Source organism: Vanellus vanellus, assembly GCF_965231255.1.
Source record: "Vanellus vanellus genome assembly, chromosome: 19".
Taxonomy (NCBI): Eukaryota; Metazoa; Chordata; class Aves; order Charadriiformes; family Charadriidae; genus Vanellus; species Vanellus vanellus.
In genome coordinates, this window is record NC_138924.1 from 11,151,175 (window position 1) to 11,166,050 (window position 14,876).

At 44.9% G+C, this 14,876-nt stretch overlaps 1 protein-coding gene across 2 annotated transcripts in view; it reads right to left on the reverse strand.

Moving 5' to 3' along the window:
* ACACA (acetyl-CoA carboxylase alpha) overlaps positions 1-14,876 on the reverse strand; it is a gene marked incomplete at its 5' end in the record, with an annotated part of 135,274 nt that overhangs the window by 83,297 nt on the left and 37,101 nt on the right. For both annotated transcript variants that reach the window (XM_082493206.1, XM_082493207.1), the window contains 5 exons: positions 1,635-1,658; positions 9,385-9,503; positions 10,007-10,096; positions 10,711-10,824; positions 12,380-12,493. In XM_082493206.1, the coding sequence (XP_082349332.1) occupies positions 1,635-1,658; positions 9,385-9,503; positions 10,007-10,096; positions 10,711-10,824; positions 12,380-12,493 (461 nt within the window). The remainder of the gene's footprint in view (positions 1-1,634; positions 1,659-9,384; positions 9,504-10,006; positions 10,097-10,710; positions 10,825-12,379; positions 12,494-14,876) is intronic.

Genomic DNA, 14,876 nt, shown 5'->3' on the forward strand with positions numbered 1-14,876 from the left:
GAGCACCATTCACTAAAGGTCAGCGTTCCTTCCTGGCAGAGGGCAAGAGCCTGAATATTTTAAAGTATCCCTGAGTTCTCATACACTTCAACTGCTACGGCAGCACACACCAGCTGTGAAATAGTTTGTATTATTTTGGGCTTTGGGCTATTATTATTATTTTTATGTTTTTTAAAGACACACAATGTTACGGCCAAGACTAGCAGAGGAAGTTTCTCCCACAGTGAACAAAAAGCGTACAACTAACTGGCCACCCTTCCCCTGGCTACTAGGATTGGGTTTTGCCTCCTCTGCAATAATTACCTCTAATTTCTGAACTGTGCTACAGAGCCATCTTAATTTGCTGAGGGACCTACTTCAAAAGCTCCCTGCAACACAGCAAGACCTTCAAGCTCGCTCTGAAGAGACGCCAAGCTGGCGCTTCGCAACGCAGGAACAGTGCGCTCTCCCTCTCTTTGCTCTTCCTGGGGCTTAGGAAGACATTAACGAAGTCAACTTTCTGTCCTCCCCAACTGGTGCCACAACAACAGGAGGCAGAAGGCAATGGGGGGAAAAAAAATCAGGGCGCTGATTCAGCACAGCACATGCTCGACTTACAAATTGTAAAGTCAAAAAGATGCTCGAGCGCGGTGCTGGATCATATCCAGTGGCACAGCCGGCAAACCAGGGGCCCTGCCATGGCTACGGCACCGCCGGCAGCCACACACACCCAGGACCAAACTGTGGACTGCTGACGCTGCTACTTACCGGCTTTACTAAGACTTCCTTCTCTCCACGTACAGAAAACCATTGTGATGTGGTTCTAAATATACTGTTAACAAGCCCAAAGTAGCATCAGTTTGATTAATAGCTCTCCATGTTTAAAGTCACTCTGTGTTTCCGTAATTTATCTCTGATTAAGAGCCATGAGACTTTCAAGCCCATTTTTACTATTTTTCCCTAAATAGGCTTGTAAGCAGTAATAAATAATAGGTATTCACGTTTTGAAAGAGAAAAATTTTTCAGGACATGCCTTGGTGTACATTTCTTACAACAGAACAGTAACTAAACAAAAAGACAGCAGACGTTTTTCATGTATTATTTAAAACAAGAAATACTTTTCAACTGAGACATGGGAGGAAAAATTAGCATCCAAAACACAACAAAACATGCTGTCAGCTGTTTGAGATGTAGATTCATCTATGGTGTGAGGGAGGTGAGACAGCCTCAACAAAGTCTAAGCTAGTCGCAAGAAACCAGAGCAGCACCAGGTATGCTATCGGCTGGGAGTAACTGCCTGTTTCACTGTGACACCCTACCAGAGGGTCAACAGCCGGGAATCCCCTTCCAAAAATGAGACCCTAGAAACAGCGTTCTGCTAGAAGTTGGCTGTGTACCATACTGCAGATGAGCTGAGTCACCTGGCAAATTTAATTTTAAATATTGCTGCATGCAAAGCTTTTTTAAAGGGTAAAGGAAAGCTGAAAACATGTTTTAGACAAAGGGAGAGGAAAAGGGAAGGAAAAAGCAAAGTTATGTTTGAGAGCTTCCCAAGTAAAGATAAGGGCACTAAAACAAAACATGTTAAAACATTAAGTATTAGGCTACTTCTTTCTATTCTCTTTTCAAATTTTAAAAGATGACAAGTACCGTACCTGTTTAGCGTGGGGATGTTCCCTCTGTAATCAAACAACCACAGTTAGTTACAGATTGGTTAGTGAAAGCCATAATAAAGAACTATCATCAAGCTGATACACAGACCAGCAACAAGTTTACAGTTTTCTAAACCAGAATTTGTCAACCCTCGGGTATTCGGGAAGAATTCAATTTCATTGACCCTGAGAAGGCACCCACCACCTGACTTCGCTTGCCACGGCTGCCACAGGAATGAGCACAGACCATGCACATAACATGCAAATAATACACCCCAGGAAAACACATCGTATTCTCAAGGTCCGCTGCATTTCTACAGCATCTCCTATGGCACCCGCTCCAAGCTCTCTGCATACATCAGGTGAGCTTCACAAGCAAGCCCCGAGGAGGGAGTTTGCGCTGCCTGGCAGAAAGGCAAACAGCACAGATGCAGAAAGTGACCATATCGCACAGGAAGACTGCAAGAGGTTCAGGAAAACAAGCCAAATCCTCATTGCCAAACCTCTACGCTAAGCAGCAGCCCACGCGCTGGCTCCCGCAACAAGGCAGTAATGAAGCAAACACATACACAAACACCATTCAATACTTTGCATTTTCAGCATTCACGGCCTTGAATACCAGAAAGAACAAGCAGAACTTGAGGCTAATTTTAGGAAAATTTTACAGTTCCTTTTATAACATCAGGCCAACTCTTCACTTTTTTGCATGCAGACTAGGGCTTAGTGATGCACACAAGAGAGAACGGAGGTGAGGGGCACGTTTTCATACTAGTGTAAGAACAGCACAGTCTAGCCCATCCTAGCTACATTCACGAAGCATACGGTGGCACATTACTCCATGCAAGATATAGAAATTGCTGTGATCTGACATTCCAAATAGTAAAGCTTAAATTGAAAAATAATGCATGCACACAGGAGGCTTGTGCAAAGAGATTAGCAAACATAAGATTGAAAGCAAAGCTTCAGGGAGCACGTAACTGCACATTCACCCTCCCCTTCCCCACAGAAACCTGTAGGAGACCAAATCACAGACTTTCTTAACATCCTTGACTATAGGCAAGACCCCAAGTTACTGGGCATGAAGTCTCGGTACTTAATGACCAGTGTGTTTCCATGGTCACACCGCTGACTGCACCTGGTCCTGTTCTCAAACTGGTTTTGTGACAGCACAGTCATATTCACTACAAGGTTGTATTTTTGGTGCATTACTGGTAGAGGCGGGAAAAGTTCCCATGATGTCCTTAAGCCATATAGCAGGAAGGACAAAATGGCCTAAAGACGTATCTGTTCAATGCTAAATAACACAAGTGTTTCATCTCATTTGGAGGCAGTGGGGAGGGACACCGTGCTGTAGAGCCTGTGGTTAGGACCGAAAGGGCCACGAGGCCTCAAGGGGTTGAGATGTTATTTTTTTTAGCTTGGCAAATGGTGGGAAAGCTGCATGTGACCTACTTCAGTTGGAAAAAATAGTCTGGAGAGGACTGGCAGTTCCTACACCTGGAAAATGTGCAGCGGTCACTGGAACACTTTCAGAAAAGAGACAGAAAAAACCCAGCACAACAAATGTTCCTCTCCATCTCAAAAAGGGCAGCCTGTTGCCTCACTCCAGGAACTGTTCTCCAGCCGCTCAGTACGGAGCTGAAGAGATTATGGCAAGAATCGCAATGAGGAAAACAGAAGACCCAGTGGCTGGAGATCTTGGAAAAGAAGGAACAGTCTTCACGCTGCGTGCCATGGGGCTGGCTTTGCTTCTACAGCTCATCAGAGACGAGAGGGGCTTTTTCGTAACGGGAGCAGGATTGCCACTTGTCACTGAGATGCACTAAGAGGTAAAGGTTTGCTATCGGGAACACAAACAGGCCTTGTGAAGAGCCATTCCAGCCCACTCACTGAGCTACACCTCTGCAGCTCGGACAAATAAAACTCCAGCTGCAAGGCGGCCTGCTCGGCCTCACGGCAACGTCAGCGCAACATGCAGCACCATGGCAGGATAGGACGAGGGGGAATGGCTTCAAACTGGAAGAGGGGAGATGTAGATTAGATACTAGGAAGAAATTTTTCACTCTGAGGGTGGTGAGCCCCTGGCGCAGGTTGCCCAGAGGAGCTGTGGCTGCCCCATCCCTGGAGGTGTTCAAGGCCGGGTTGGATGGGGCTGGGAGCAACCTGGGCTGGGGGGAGGTGTCCCTGCCCGGGGCAGGGGGTGGAACCAGATGATCTTCGAGGTCCCTTCCAACCCAAACCATTCTGTGATTCTACGGTTCTGGGAGCTGAATGAAGGCAAAGTTGATGGAGCACACACCGGCAGCGTTCTCCACGCAGCCGACCACAGGATCAGAAACCTTCTCACCACGCCAGCCCCGGCCCTTCTCCCTGTCTCTTTTGAACTTTTAAAAAGGCCCTTCTTGACCGGGGAAGCTAATCTCACTAGGAATCTGCTCCGTACCAATGGAAGCTCTACTGCTACAATTGCTCCTTCTGCTCAAGCAAACAAAAGTCCCCTTCGCTCCCCCCTGCACCTCCTGGTTGAATCTGGATTCGTTTCCCCTTGCCCCTCCCTTTCATTTTTAAACAAGAGCGTTCCCCTATGAAAATGACGGCAATGCATGCAAAGCGCCACTGGTTATATCAAGCTGTGATTGAGTGCCAGCGCAGGGCAAAGCTTTTGAAATCAGGCAGCAAAGCGGAATCAGCAGAGGTCGGCTGAATAACCCACTTGTAGTTATTAACAGCAGTACCACAGGAGAAAGAGCAATTCCACTGGCTGTGACCAGTGGCATTCCTCTTATGTTTCTTCATTTCTGTAGAAGAATCTAAACAGAAGGCTGTGAAACATGCCTCAAACCATACATTTTGATTGGGTTTTTCCTCTCCCTCTTTCTTTCCTTATTCTTCTGCTCCCTCTGTGATTCAGCCAAGCTGAATCTGCTACTGAAGTCCAATTTGCATAAAATTATCGTCGTTCCATTCAGTTTGCTGCCCCTTCAACAGCCCCTTCTTTGCTCTGTTGGAAGATTTTGCCCTTTCTGAAACAGGCAAGCCAAGGGAACTGCAACACATTACCGCTGCCTGCTGTCTAATTAACATCAAACCCTCAGCACAAAACTGCAGGGATTTACAGGTGTCCTGGAATCATTTTCCCCTCCTCCCTCCTGATATCAGTCGGTCTCCCGCAACAAGGAGGGGACCTCAGGCTACCTAATGATACGCTACGAGTTACACACTCAGGTCTCCAGGCTCATACAGTTAGAGTCCAAAGCAGCACAAAAAGCAGCAATCCAAAGACTGATGCAAGAGGCTGTTTTAGCAACTGCTTTAGTCCACAGAAAACGCTTCCATTTTGTCAGAATTTCAAATCTTTTGAGTATATTACTGTAAAGTGATAGTAGGAAGGAACCTACAAACACTGCTCCAAGTGTAAGCAAGTTTTGGTTTCTTACTCTTCCATAAAAAGCACTGTTTGGAAACTGCAATATTTAATTTGGCTTTCAGCCTTCAAAATGCTTTCTACCTGTAAGCTAAGGAAGAGGCTGACAAAAAAGAAGAACCAAAATACTCCATAGATGATAAAACATCAAGAGACAGTAAAGGAGAGATCATGCACCACTCTTAAGCCTTGAAATCAGCAACATCAAAGTCCAAGTAGGCTGTCAACAAACATCCACAAGCACAGAAAGAGGAGATACTGGGCAAAACCAAGCACAAGATAATTGAGACATTTATATTGATAACCTTGGAAATACAAAGCAACTAATGACTAGACTTGACTTCAATCCTCGGAAGCATCACGGACAGCAGGACACAGTCCCAAGAATGAACTCAACCTAGACAAGTCTACGTAAGGCTTTTGCCTGTATGTCCACGTTTGCCGGGTTGTGTGCATTCCCAGCTCCAAAGGCAGCTAGGGTTAGCTGGTATCAGACACCCTGTCTATCAAGTTTCAAAACTTAAACTTGCTTTAAAGCTATCTAAGCCAATTATCAAAACTTAAATCCTTAATCTGCAGTGCTAAAGCCTTCCTTCACTTCCACCTTCCAAAGGTACACCCTGACCCAAGACTCCCCAGCATTCCTCAAGGGCAAGTGTGGCAGTTAGGGGTGGCAGAAGGAAGGTGTGGGATTGGGAAGGCACGGCTAAGGCATCCGAGTGAGCAGCGCAGGCTACTTCTATTTCCTTTGGGGCTCTACATATTCAGAATGCCTGTGGTACCATTGCCCTTCCCCAAAATAAAGATATATCCAGCATCTCTAAGTCACCCTTGTCAGCAATCGGCTTAGCATCTGACAGAGGGAACACATTTACCTCCGAGTAAAACAGAGGGATCTGTTTTGTGGGAACACATTTACCTCCGAGTTCTTCCCTTCTGATCCTCCAACACATCTGCTACTGGGGAAGGAAAGATCAAGAGAGCATCTGAACAACCCAGCTGGGGGAACACAGCCAGAGGAAAGGGGACGCTTTAGGAGGAGCAGTGCAGCAGCACAATTCTGCAGTGGGCTCCACAAGCTGCCTGCAGCAGACAATGTCCCAGTTTAATTTAAACCTTACAGCTTCAGACATAAGAAAGGCTGTTCGAAAGCAGGAGAGGAGAGGAGGATTATTAGAAAAAAAAAAACCTTCTCCTGTTGAAAAAGCACTATAATTCCCTCTCTCTACTAGACACACAATGTTTCTTTGAACAGAAGATTTTAAACTAAGATTAGGCAAGCACTGTTTCATGTGCTGAACACCTAAGAAAGGCCTTTCAGTGTCTGTCACCTGGCTTGCCATTCTCACAAAGGAAGCTGAACTCTCTAAACACCAGTCAATATTCCACCAGCTTCCCATCTCAGCAGGGCAGTCTGAACAAGAGGGAAGCAAAGAACAGCTCAGAACAGGGCTCATTTCTTTCTCACATCTTTTCTCACCAGGACTCGGGATGACTGAGAGAGGCAGGTTATCCAAACGCGAGGGGCCCTGCGCATCAGCGTCTGTTCGCAGTGCCCTGCTGCAGCACGGAGCCATCAGCATCCCGGAGGTACCCTTGTACTGCTTCCTCCAGACTGGATGACTGCAACGCCCTCTACTCGGAGAGGGTTCGCAAACGCCATTTACTGCGAAAGGCACCAGATGGTTCCACCGTACTCCTCATATGCCTTGCACCGGGCAATACGGAATGCTGGGCTTGATCTATAAAGCCCTCTATGGTTTCAATTATAAGCAGTTTTTCTCCCTACGTCTTGCCCTTGCAATCGGGATCAGCGGGGATTCTTACAACAGGATGTTTTCTATTAATTTAAACAAATAATTCCCAAAACAGTGTCGGCCCACAAAACCCACCAGGAGCAAGTTGCATTTCTATGACTTTGTTAGCAGATTTAACAGTTTTTCTTTCCTCTCTGCTTTCATGTGAAGCTTTCCTGTGGGTAGTTGATGGCAATCATTCAGTGGCCAAAAATACAAAGTGCGAACGCCTAGCTGTGATTAGTCGGATGAGAAGTAGTGGCTGTGATTGTTTCTGTTACAATTAAGTAAAGGCCTAGCGGGGTTAAACACCAATAACAAAGAATTTAAATATAGCAACCATTATCAGTTTGCAATTTTCTCTCCATGAATATTTGCTCCAGTAACATTCAGGCCCTTAGATGTTCACAGAAATCAAACACAAAAGGGACCAGGGCTTAAAAATATCTGATTAAGTGCTGAAAAACATGTGGCATCATACAACTAACACCAGCTCCAAAAGAGAATGCTCACTCTGAAGGGCTCTCTGGTACCTACTCCTGGTTCACCAGGACACAGCCCCCCGGCATCTCAAGGGACACTCTGCTTGGTCAGCTGGGATGATGTGACTTGGGGTTTGTCCTCAGAATGCATTTTTAGCTTTTCAGTCTAAAAGTTCATGCTACAGAAGATATGGAAAAACATACGATGGACGTAGAACATGGTCAAAAACAACAAAGAAGACTTAAGCAAGACAATGTCATAGTTTTGAGATTTCTGTGTCTTGGGCTTAACATAAGGTCTGCCCTTACAGCTAGCTTAAATCTACGCACTCCGTGCTAATTTAAGACCTTTGGTATCCCGCTACCGGCTGTCCTTCAGCACTCAGCCACACAATAACCGCACACAAGTAGGTACACACCGCAAGAAGCTGCATCAAGCAACAGGAGCCAAATTCATCGCTAACAGACGGGGGTGCAACTCAAAGGAACTGAACCTGCTTATGCAAGCAGCGAATCTGTCCCCAAGCCTGCTTGCCTCTGCACAAGGACTGCGATGCGTTCTCAGTCAACCATCAGCGGTGCCGATGGTTGAGGAGCAGAACCGAGCTTCAGAGCATTGCCCCAGCGAATGCAGTGTAAAGAGGAGAGGAGATTTCAGGACAAAGAAGCTGTTCCCCAAGCAGGCAACAGTTCTCCTCTTCCAGCTGACCTTGTCCAATTAAGCTTGCGCACAGTAATAGAGCAGTGGTCAGCATGGGCAGGCCAAACAACCCCCAAGCAACAGAGGTAACTGAGATCGGCAAAGAGAAGAAATGGAGAAAGAATCGGGGGGTAGGGGAAGGAGAAAGATTATAAAGGGGTACTAAAAATAGTATGCAATTATTTACAAATATTCTAGAAATGTAGGAAACAGATGAGACCAAATGCATGTCCCATTTGTATCATGAGTGTTTTGTGCTGCTTGTTGAGGACAGTCATTCATTTCCAGCAAACCAGATTCTGAAAACCATTTCATAAAATGTACTGATGGATTCTCAATGAAGCGAGACTGGACCCCGTTGCCCAGCCCCACCAAAAATAAAATAAGGAAAAAAGATGTTTGGAAACAAAGGAGAAAAATAGCACCAGTACCACACTGCCAAACCAGCACAGAGCAACAGTGGCACCCGGCGGCCACGGAGCCTCACTGCGCCTCTTGGCTCCAGCACGCTCCCCGCTGCCTGCGACATAAATATAAGGTCGTCTAAAATACCCTCCCGAGTTCCTCTTGCAAATGAAAAAAACATGGGAATTGAATAACCTGACAGATGCTGAAGAAATTATGATAATCAACTTTCTATGGGTTTGGGTTTTTTTTTTAAAAGATCTTAGCACATGTGAGGAGATGCGACCCTTCTGTAAGACAGGGCAGCGGAGAGTTGATGCTGTTGGTTGCAGTCGTGAGAAATACATTCTGAAAACTACTGACTGAAAACCAAAGTATGTCAAGTCTAGCATTGCTATACCAAATACACTCATACATTCATCTTGGTCTCCTCAGTCAAAAAAACACATGCCAGAAAAGATGTCACCTTATGCAGAAAAGCCAGGTTTGAAAGTAGAGCCAGTCAGAACCAGTTACAAAGGGCTGGCAGGGGAGCGCTGCAGGAAGGGGACAGAGACTGTTTGACTGTTCTTTATGAAAATTCTGAGTAATTGATTATTCTGTCTGGAATTGTATCTTTTGGAAGGCTCGGGATTCAGCTAGAACTGCAGTTCTAGAGGAAAGTTACTACACAAGCTGAACTTAAAAATCAGAAAATAAATGAAAAAGGCATCATATTTAAATGAATCCAAACTGCAGAAACAATTACCCACAGCTCCTGAGGGTTTAAATAACTTAGGAGGAGTAACTGGGTAATACAGGGTTTTATCTTAAATAATTTGTGCTTATTTGAGTCACTGGGACTCTCCCTTTCTCTATCAATCCTACTGCAAGTTTTCTTTGCCAAGATAGGATGTGGCCCCTCACAAACCTCCGATTCCAAAGGCACCTGAACACGTGATCTGACCTGTTTGGATGGGAGGTGGGTAGCATGAACTGGAACTCCACCACACAAGTGTTATCCTTCAGCTGGCGATGCTGGACACTGTTTAACTCATAGGCAATATATGCCCTTCGAACGTACACCTGGTTAGAGAGAAACCCCATCAGCTTAACTGTGCTAAAGCAAGCAAAAAGAGAGAAAGAAGGCAAATAATATACCAGTGACTTCAAAAATATTAAAAAACAAACAGATACCTCCAAATGAATATCTAGATAGAACTCTAACTCAACCAGAATTTAAAGTTATTCTTTGAGAAAGGGCAGTCTGGCAGGACACAACCGTCAGCAAAAGGCACACAGGATACGCTGCCCACATTCTCTGACACCAGCTTCACTTTCAATCCTTTCAACCACCTAAGTCTTCTTCAAGCAAAGAAGTTAACTTGAATCTGAAAATTCAGTCAATTATGAATATTAATGCTGTTAAATGCCAGACTCCAAGTATGCCAGATTCCACACAATCTATAGCTCTCTTCATCTTGCAGGGTAACAGTGCTCAAAACAAAACAAAATAAAAAAATAATAATAAAAAAAAACAGAACAAGAAACACAGAATTTTATTTTTTTTTCAATGGGAATAAACTTACCTCCAAAGCTGCCATTCTTACCACCTGATTACTGTGGTAGAAAAAGTTGGGTAGCACATCAAAGATGGATGTCTCAGACAAAATGAGTTTCTAGAAGAGATCACATTAAGCAGTTTTAGGAGAGAACTGCCTGCCTTGCAAACAGGGTCAGGCAAAAAATGCAAAAACTCCAAATCAAGCCTGACTAGTTCAGAGTTCCACACTTTTCCTGTTGTTTATCAAGGATTATGACCTTTTTATATTAAATCATAGAGTCATAGAATATCTCAAGTTAGAAGAGACTCAAGCATCAAGTCCAACTCCCTGCTCCTCGCAGGACTACCTAAAACTAAACCATATGACCTGGAGTGTCGTCCAGATGCTGCTTGAACTCTTGACAAGTTTTGTGTCACGACCACTTCCCTGGGGAGCCTGTTCCAGTGACCGACCTCAGTGACCCTCTCAGTGAAGAACCTTTTCCTAATGTCCAATCTGAACTTCCCCTGACGCAACTTCATCCCATTTCCTCATGTCCTATTGATGGTCACCAGAGAGAGGGGATCAGCACCTCCCCCTCTGTTGCCCCCCTTGAGAAAGCTGTAGACTGTGATGTGGTCATTCTGATACCAGTGTGGGACTTTGGGACCACAGGTGAGACTTAATACAAAAACATTAAGATCAGTGAGAAGCAAGCAGGGAAACAAGGAGAGAGGTTTGGTAGATACCTGCAGGTTCTCAATGCAGAACTGGTGTCCATACATGTCGATAGCGGACAGGAAGATGGACTCCACCTGGTTGTGACGCAGCTCATAGGATGGCAAATGGGAAGCAATGAGAACCTGGTAAACAGCAAACACAAGGAGCGTCAGTGAAAGGAGCTATGCTGGGCCATCGGCAGGAGGCTGTCACCTCCAAGGCAGCAATAGTCTGCTCCATCCCAGAAGAGGCGACGGGTTTCTCCTGTGAATTCTGTGGCACCTGGGTGATGCTGCAAACTCTCTCCCCTCCCCAGCCTCATTTGTGTATCTGCTTGGTTTGTATTATTGGCAATTCCCCATGGAGAAAAGGAACAGCTTCAATCAAGTTCCATCAGTGCATGTGATTTAGCACTGCAGAGCTGCTAGTCCTGGGGATTGCCTGACCGGCTGTTAATTGGAAAGCAGATCTGGCAGGCAGCAGCTGCGGGGAGGCCAGCGACGGAGACCGCCTTTCACAGCTTCCGAGCAGAGGAAGCAAGAGACGCCGGTGCCAGGTATTAAATGCCCAACATGAAGGGTATGGAGATAGGAAGGGGAAGCAGCTTGCAGGGGAAAATGAAGTGAAAGAGCAACATAAAGACATACACAAGGACTGCAGCACCATCCCCAGCACGCTGCTGAGAGGTTCAATAACTGAATGGTTCAAGGACACAAATACAATCCTGAAGGAAACATAAGGTCACTGAGCAGCTTCAAACGCCCCATTCATTTTCAACAGTCAAGCTCTGAAATAAAAGGAGAGAACCCCAAAGCGTCAGCCTTCCTGCTGAAGACTTTTAGAATGGAGATAGGGACTGTGGAGTGAGGAGTGACGAGACTACAGGGTTAGCATTACTGTGAAACCGTTATGCCCTCTCACTCCTTTCTGGCTACAGACTAACTGCGAAAGAGGAAGCTCACAATAATATCCAGGTGGATATCTGGCATTCAAATTATTATCTGTACTAGACTCTTGGAATTGACAGTATCAAGAGTTTTTCCAATTATTTTCAGGTTATAAAGAAATGGACAAAATGCAACTCAAAAGCTAGAAGAAACCCTGCAGAAGACCAACATAATTCTTTGCAATATTTCCTTAGCAGTTGCAAAGAACATTTGGTTCTCATGTAAACTTCTCTCCCTGTTCTCTGCACTCACTGATTCGCAGTTGTACGGCAGCTGATGCACCCGGATAGCATATCCTGGCTGCTTACTGTATGGCTGCCTGCATGTTCCAGGCAGCCTGTGCAGACTCTAAAGCCAGAATGAACCACAGTGACCATGTATTTCAATTTCCTCTACTGCACAAACCATAGGCTACTCTGAATTAGCTCCTATTTGCGCCAGACAAAACTTTTTGGAGGAGCAGGGACAAAGGAATGTAATCTTAATTTCAAATTTTACAGTGATTGGGAACCCACAGCAATCTGTTAGCCTGTCACTATGGTTAATCATTGGTTAATTAGCTTCATTGTTAAAGCGTTGCTCACAGTAATCTACTCTTCCCATTTGCATAGTAATCAAAATAAACATCAAGACATATAGACTTTCCAAAAGAGCAAGCTCCAAGCGGGAGCAGTCGGTATCGATCTGGTCCGCAATGGCACAGTCTGTCTCCAGCAGGGATCAGCTTGGATTGCAAAACACGTGCCCTTACCTGCCGTGCTCGCAGGGCCACCTTGGCGTTCGTTGTCTTGCTGAGCTGGGTCAGCTCTGTCAGAATATTAATCAGCTCATCTGTCAAGGTGGGGTCACGGCCACATAGCTGGTCCTAAAAATAAAGAGAACTGAAAATGTTTAGAAGAGAAGAAAACCATCTTCTGTCCTCCTAACAAAGGAGTTTAAACCTGAAATAGATCCACACGTGCACTCAGGTGCTGGACCACATCACCTCTAGAGGGCTCTGTCTAAATGATTCTGTAATTCTGTGCTGACAAGGGTACACGTATTAGGCTTTCAATAATTTTACACATATAAATAAAGCTACAGAGGAAAGAAGGGACTGGCACCATCACCCGTTTTCTTATTTCTAGCATGTGTTTTGGCATCCAAAAACATGAGAAATACTGACTTGTCAAAGAGACTCAATAAAACATTTTCCCGTTACCCCATTTCAGCTTTGTACCAGAAGTCTCCCCTAGCAGCAGGACAAAATTCAAAGACCATTTAATTGTAGTGAAATGCCTTGTGTAGCATGCGAAGATTAGCAAACTTTCACCGTGAAAGAGGAACAAAAAGGAAGAGTTTAACTGGCACGAGAACCTCCTGAAGTCCACTTAAAAAGCCACCACAAAAACAAAAACCCCATAAGTCCCCAACCACAAACCAAGCACGTGCTTTGTACCGCTTCAGCAACAAGAAAAAGATCCTGCCATTCCTCTAACAAGGCTAAGCAAAGCTAATTAAAACCATAAATGATATCATGTGTTTCCTGCCACAGTACAGGACTGACTCCGTAATATTTCTTCTAATCACGGAATCCTGGTTCTGCAGAAGTTCCCTACCTTACTTTGCTGTCTAAATTGGTGGATAAAACAATAAAACCGAACAGCATAATTCTCAGTGTTAATGCTGTTTCAAAACTCTTCTGGGTTCAGCCATTAGAAAAAATGCAAACAGTAAAGACTTTAATCTGTTTTGTTTTCTGAACAGAGGAGGTGCACTCTTGTGCACACTTTCTTCAAAAAATAATTTCAATTCCCATGAATAATCCCACAGTCTTCAAGTACTCACAGCGGCTTGTGAGTCTCTTCCCTCCCACTCTCAAAGCTGGAAACCCTCTAGGAGCCTCTAACGTGTTTCTTCTATACAGCACTTAACAGCTTTTCTCTTGGTAAATGAATCATAAGAGGAAAATGTGAGATGAAAAGGGGATTTGCCACAGGAAAGAGAGCTGGTGCCTTAAAGTTTTAAGAGATTTTAAACACATACAGTCCAGAAAAGGCCCTTTGAAGATCCAAGAAAGAGGAAGGGAAAAAGGGAAACCTCTGCGCAGCAGGTTAGACTGTTAAGCGTGCCAGGGAAAATAAAGTAAAAAAAAAAAAAAACAAAAAAACCAATAATAATAGTCCCATAGACTGACTAACAACTACCAGCTCATACTACATGCGATTCTAAAGCTAAATAGCTTTTCCCCCACATTGCTCTTAACCCCTTTCTCCCCGACCCCACTCAGGCACGATGCCATCTCTAGGAATGATGGCGTACATCTCTCGGGGAGAGGGACCACAGCCAAATCACTCATATTAAAAAAATCTAAGCTACTAACTCTTATTAGATTGTTGCCCCTGACTAACCAGTCATGGGCCAGCAAACATTGCAATGATTGTTCCCAGGCAGAGTTCTGTAAATTTATCCACTCCGGGTCACTGTGTATTCACAGTGAGTAATTCAAGAACTGCCTTCGTCGTATTTGAAATAGAAATTCCTGGGTGTTGTTACTGGTCAAAGTAACAAAAATCCGCCAGGACACAGGACATCTGCCATGCCACAAGCGATTCTGCCCATTTAAGACTAGGATGTGCATACAACAGTCAGTTAAGTACATAAAATGAACATACAACTTCAAATCACACTATATTTCAACAAATATATGAAGGATGAAGTAGTTCCCATCCTGCCTTAAACGCCTGCTAGCTAGAAAAGGTGAATGATGGCAGCATAACGCTATTACTAAAGCCATCTTCGGAGCCCCTTGTTAATAACGGATTCCTAGGGATACATCAATAACAGCGACATAAGCATCAAGGTGTTTTGACATGACGTTTGCCCTTGGAGGACAAAATTAAACCATCCCACACAAATATCTCGGCAACCCGTAAAACACCACTGCCTTCACCATGATTACACCAAATGTGCCACGGGGTCCCTCAGACATGAAGAGCAATGTGAGTCGGAAGAAGGAGGAATGATGGTCTTTTGGTTAACGGTGTGACCTGTACCTCAGTAGACAGTAATCCCCAGCTCGGCCAGAGAGGAAACTGCGACCAAGGGCATGCCACCCATCCTGAGCTCCGGCTACCCACTCCATCCGAGAGGTCCCTGCGACACCATGTTGGTGTGACACAGCTTGCAAGACCTCAGGCACCGCGCTGGCAGAGGCCATGAAAACAGTGTTTGGGTGACCAGCTAGCTACTCAGCTGCTCTTCCACCA